Source organism: Ictidomys tridecemlineatus, chromosome 1 (genome assembly GCF_052094955.1).
Source record: "Ictidomys tridecemlineatus isolate mIctTri1 chromosome 1, mIctTri1.hap1, whole genome shotgun sequence".
Taxonomy (NCBI): domain Eukaryota; kingdom Metazoa; phylum Chordata; class Mammalia; order Rodentia; family Sciuridae; genus Ictidomys; species Ictidomys tridecemlineatus.
Genome location: NC_135477.1, coordinates 138,592,320 through 138,598,319, shown reverse-complemented (window position 1 = coordinate 138,598,319; position 6,000 = coordinate 138,592,320). Strand labels below are relative to the sequence as shown.

Here is a 6,000-nt window from a genome sequence, read left to right as displayed (position 1 = left end):
TGCTCCAAATAAAGTTGCTCTGAGGATTAATACACAATTCTTTGAAAGGATACCTAATTCCATTTTTCTATTGATTGAAGAAAAAAATCTTACATCGTATGGCTGGTGGATGCATAAATTCTTAAAAACTTGCCAGACTATTTCTAACATGGCTGTACCACTTTACCCCACCACTAGTGACTGAAGAGGGTTCTAGGCCCTTCATATCCTAGCTAGCACTTGGTATGATAAGACTTAATTTTATACTCTACTAGGTGTATAATGGTATGACACTATGTTTTTAATTGCACTTCCCTGATGACTAATGGTTTTGAATATTTTCATTTGCTATCCACATACCTTTTGTTTTTAATTAGTTAATTAATTTATTTATTGGTACTGGAGATTAAATCAAGGGACTCAACAACTGAGCCAAATTTCCAGCCCTTTATTTTTTTACTTTTTATTTGCTAAGTTGCTATGGGTCTCGCTAAGTTGTTGAGACTGATCTCAAACTTGTGATCTTTCTACTTCAGCCTCCCAAGTTTCTAAGAATACAGGCATGTGCCACCACACTCAGCTCTCCAAATATCTTTTTAAGTGTAGTATTTGCTAATATTGTTTTGCTTTTTTATTGGATTGTTTGTTTCCTTATTGATTCTAGAGCTTCTTAGTGTATTCTAGATAAAAATCCTTTATAAAATATGCAATTTGTAAAAATTCTCTCTCCATGTATTGTTTCTCTTTTTTACTTTCTTAATACTGTCTAATGAGAGATAGAAGTTTTATTACTGATTAGGTGCTATTTATCAATATATTTTTATATGGATTATGCTTTTGATTTTATATATCCAAGAAACCTTTGCATAACCAAAAGTCAAAGTTTTTTCCAACATTATCTTCTAGAACTTTAGGTTTCAAACCTACATGTATGAACCATCTTATATTGCTTTTTCATGTGGCATGATGTACAAGTCAAAGTAGTTTTTTGTTTTTCACATAGATATTCAATTGTTCAGTCATAATTCGTTGAAAAGAAAATCTTTTCCCCATTGAATTCCCTTCACAATTTTGACAAATCACTTGTCCAAAAATGAATCTATTTTTTAATTCTATTATGATTGATAAACAACCATGTTTAGTTGTGATCCATTAATGGATGACTACTAATTATGGAAATAAAAAAATGACAGAAATAGCAGCAATAAGGCATTAAAATGAGAAGAAGATTATTTTCTTTGAGGTAATATGGAAGGATTCTCAAAAAAATGTAAGTATATTAGACTGAATTGTGCCTCCACTCAAATTCATATGTTGAAGCCCTGTCTCCCAATGTGACATGATTTGGAGATAAAGTCTTTAATGATGTAATTATTTTAAATGAGCTCATAGTTGTGGGAATTGTTGTCTTTATAAGAACAGGCAGACATATTAGAGATTTCTCTCTCTACATGTGCACAGAGGAAAAAGCCTTGTGAGGATATAACCATAAAGAGAAGGCAGCCATCTGTAAGTCAAGAAGAGATCCTTCACCAGAAATTAACTGTTAGTTATTAGGGAAATGTAAATTAAAACCACAGTATCATATCATTATATGCCTATTTGAGTTGCTACTTAATCTTGGATTTCTAGACTCCAGAACTGTAAAAAACTAAATTTTTGTTGTATAAACTACCCAATTTGTGGTACTTTGTTATACCAGCCCAAACACACTAATACAGAGGAATTTGAGAAGCTCTTGAAGAACCAGAAGTGGAAAAATGTAAGTCTCTAGTGAATGTATTTGTGGATCCTTAGTTCCACTAATTGGACCACTGTTCTAAAGAATAAAAGGTCTCAAACAAGTTTCTTTTAATGATAAGAACTTTGTCATTTCGTAAGCCTTATATAATTAATTGAGCCCAGTCATCCTTTTAGGAATAAAAGGGTGAGAAGGTTTGATGTGTTGTTTTCAAGAAAAATTTGTAGTCTCATTAAGTAATTATTATTATTACTAGAGGAAATGTGCATAGCTTTAAGAGAGCAGGTTAGTAAAATCACCTTTATAAACAAACCAAACAATTTTTATATTGTTGCATTAAAGTAAGATGTATTGATTTTGAAGTGGTATATATATGAAACAAATAATTTTACATGGATATTGTGAAAATGGAAAAAGAAAAGTCTCTGCAAAAATGGAGGATTTAAGACTGCTGAGTACTTAATTCTAATATTTAAAAATGACAGTTCACAGGAAATTTCAAATTAAGGTAGACAATTATAAACACTATAAAAATTGATGGTGAGAAAAATGAACTTTTTGAGGAGGCTATGAAAAGAATTCTTAAACGGATAGAAGGAATTTAGCCTGGTCTCCAAAGTGGTTTTCACAAAAGTAGGCTGTGAGGAGCATAATATGCAAATGAGAGAGCATGGGCTAAGCAATGGAGAAAAAAAGTACTGAGCCTCAGTAAACTCTGGTGGCTAGAGAAATGAGGTGTTGAGATGGTCATGAGAATTAGATACAAAGCCTTTAAGATCTACAGATGAATTTTATATTAAAATATACCTTCCAAAGCATTACAAGATCATAATACATTGCTATCCCAAAATAGAAGACATAATTTCCTTAAAGCTCTACATTTCTCTTCATTATTTTTTTCCATGTATTTAAAAGTGATGTTTCTACTACCCACATGATGCTGAAAATGCTCCTACACACCAGAAATTCAGCTTTAATAAAGAAAGACAATCAAAATTCAGTGTATGATATAGTAAAACTGATTTCATGCAAACAGGAATTCAGCAGTTAAACACTTGTGCCCAGGTCCAAAAAAAAAAAAAAAAGAGAATATAAAATCCAAATACAAGTCTAAGCTAGTCAAGAGAAATTAGGAGAAGTGACTCTGGACAGTACTATGTCACATGGACAAATGCTTAGATGTGGGCCATGGTTAAGCATGCTTTGGTCATCATTTTGAAATTAATAATTACATATATGAATTTCAGTTTAGTAAGTGAAACCTAGTGGGGGAAAAAAGGAACATATACTAAGGGCTCTCACTCTTTGTGTTATGTACTGTCCTGTCCAGTCCCAACCTTCCTGCTCCCAGGTCCCCACATAGCCACAGTTGCCACCTTGCTTGAGCACAGTGTCCAAATCTTGGAGCAGGGATCTCCGGCATCTTTAAGGGTCTGCACTGATACCTCACTAGTCTTGCACTTGAGGGACGGTCATTTTAAATAAACAGCATGATAAGTTCAGATAGTGTGGGAGAACAATTTTTGAGCTTTTTGAATGAGGGTTCTGTATTTTCATTTTACGTTGGACCTCACACACTATGTTGTGGTACCTTAAGTCTTGTAGCAGTAAACCGTTCCAGCAGATGACTGAACAACACACTTGTCTTCTCTAAGGTCTGTTTCCATACCTGTGAAATAAGAACATCAATTCCTATCTCATTGGGTTTCTGTGACGATTTTGATGCTAAATCATGTAAAGTGATTTGACTCATTTTAACTGTCAACATTAAAATGTTAATTAATAACTATCTAATTCATAATTAATAACTAATTATCTATTATCTAATTCAGACTTAAAAATCTCAATTATGTTTTCTTTGCCTGGAGATCAACACTTCAAAACGGACTTTCTCACAGGCTGTAGAAAATCTGTATTCTGGCTTTGCTTCAAATGTTCAATTTACTTCAATTTGCTTTTATGTAAACCTCTGAGAATGTTCATAACATATCTACGCCTCAAAAACATGGGAATGAAAAGCTGTGCGATTCTCATAAAACGTGTTTGTTCAGCGCGCATAAATCTTCACATATGCTGAAAAAAAAATCGGAGCAAAAACTCGGTCACACAACTACTTGACCTTGTCACTAAAGCTTTCACACACACACACACACACACACACACACACACACTAGGAAACAAAAAACAAGGCACTAACGACCTTTGATTAAGAACTAGGAGGCATAATCAAAGCAAGGTCATGAAAAACAAGCGCTTTGGGGAACCTCAGGAGTCGAACTCCCTCAGGCTACCCACCCGCTCCCCGTTTCCATAGAAACACGCAATTCCGCCGCGTCACACTGCGAGCCGGAAGTTGCTCTCCCTCAGTTCTGCTCCTCCCCCGCCCTGCATCGCGTCGCTTTTCTCCAGTCGTCAGTTCCGGGAGATGCGGAACAGCGTAGGGCGGAAGAGCCTGAGGTTGAGGGGCGTAGCAACACAGCCGCGGTGTGACCGGCGGAATTCACGTGCAGATAGCCATGGATTCTCCGTCTGGACCTACTACTATGGCGCCGCCGGGGTCTCTGAACCTCAACAACGAGGTGAGCGCCGAGGGCTGAGAACCAGTGGGGCCAATATTGGTGCTCTCAAAACCAGCTATTCTGCGTCTTTTCGACGGGCAGGTAACCGGGGTGAAGGATGCGGCCTCTTGATGGACCCACGCGGGTTTCCAGGAACTCCCCTTCCCAATTTCTAGAAGTGTCAGCACAATGCCTGATCCTTAATAAACTCTCTGTACTCATTACCTGCTTTTTATTTACGGTCGAAAATGAAGGGAAAGATTAAGAACTGTAGCTTTTCATAAAAAATTACTGATATTTAATGAGACCATGGACGGTTAGTTCATTACTTCTTCGTCATTTTTCTGTCCATTCCATTTACAGCCAAACCTTAAGGACGAGTTATTTGTACTTGGCTATCCTCCATTTCCCTTCTCTTGTTCGTTCTTTAATCTGATCCTGCATTTGTTCTCACTACCCCCTCCACCATAATGCATTAATGTCACCTGGTTATCAAGTCTGCCACTTAAAATAAGCTCGAAAAGCAAGGATCAAATGAGGACCTCACAGCTATATACAGCAAAAGTAGTCTTTATCCCCTTATTCTGTGGATATGTATCTGTTAAGGACAATTCACTGTTCAGATTGCAGAGTTGTGTAAAATATACCTTAGATTTTCTGTTAACCCGTATCAGGAAGAAATGCGTAAGAAATATCCACTTATGATACAGTATAATTAGTGTCCCCCAAAAATGAGTAGAGCAGAAAAGTTCCAAAGAAAGAAGTCATATAGTGATATCTGTGCTTGATGTTTGAGGCTCTTATAAAGGAATTGCAGGCACTGAAGGTAGAAAGCATTCCAGGCAGAGGGACTAGTACAAGCTGGGAAAGGATGGTACTAGGAAACCCTACTGGGATAGAAAAGGCTTCACTGAGGAACTTGTGGGATGAAGTAGAAGATAAAACTAAAATTATGTTTTTGCTTTATTGTCAGATTGAGTCTTGATTTCAGTAGGCAGAGTATAGAATATACTGAAGAGGGTAAATGAAACTAGTGATTTGTGATAGAAAACAGTTGGTAGGTTATTTTCTGTAGGTTACTACTGAGATGTAAAAATCCGAAATCATTAAGATGGCCTTGGGAATTCACAGGAAATACTAGTTAGCTTCATGTCAGGTTTTGACTGTGTTAGTGGTAATGACAGGGAATCCTAGGCGCAAAAGGCTATTTTTCATTTAGCTAACTTCCAGGCCTTCTGAAAATAGTTAAAATTAGATCATTAAACTTAGTTTGGATTGAGGTGTGTATTCCTTTTGCAATCAGAATGATTTCTATTCTGGAAACACCTGTTTCTTTTTTATATATATATATATATATATTCTCTACAACATGTATGTTTTATGACTGCATGCTGGATGACTAAATGAATTTATCAAATCAGGAAGTATGTGTGTCCCACACTAAAATTTTTATGTGTTCCAATATGAAGAAGATAAAAAGGACAGAAAAAAAGTGGAGATGATGTTATTTAAAATTAACGAGGAAAAATTTAAAAAAGCAAATGCAGTCATGCATTGCTTAATGATAGGAACAGTTCTATGAAATGTCATTAGGTGATTTTGTCCTTTTGTGAACAGAGTCACAAACTAAGACAGCTATAATATCATTATCAGTAAATAATATAACCACCATCATATACATAGCCCATTAAAATTTAGTTATGCCATATGACTATATAGATT

At 35.8% G+C, this 6,000-nt stretch overlaps 1 protein-coding gene across 1 annotated transcript in view; it reads left to right on the top strand.

The window, feature by feature from the left end:
- The first annotated feature begins 4,130 nt into the window (after positions 1 to 4,130).
- Srfbp1 (serum response factor binding protein 1) overlaps positions 4,131 to 6,000 on the top strand; it is a 63,469-nt gene continuing 61,599 nt past the window's right edge. Inside the window, exon 1 of the mRNA XM_078048447.1 lies at positions 4,131 to 4,299. Coding sequence (XP_077904573.1) covers positions 4,237 to 4,299 — 63 coding nt within the window. The 5' untranslated portion in view covers positions 4,131 to 4,236. The remainder of the gene's footprint in view (positions 4,300 to 6,000) is intronic.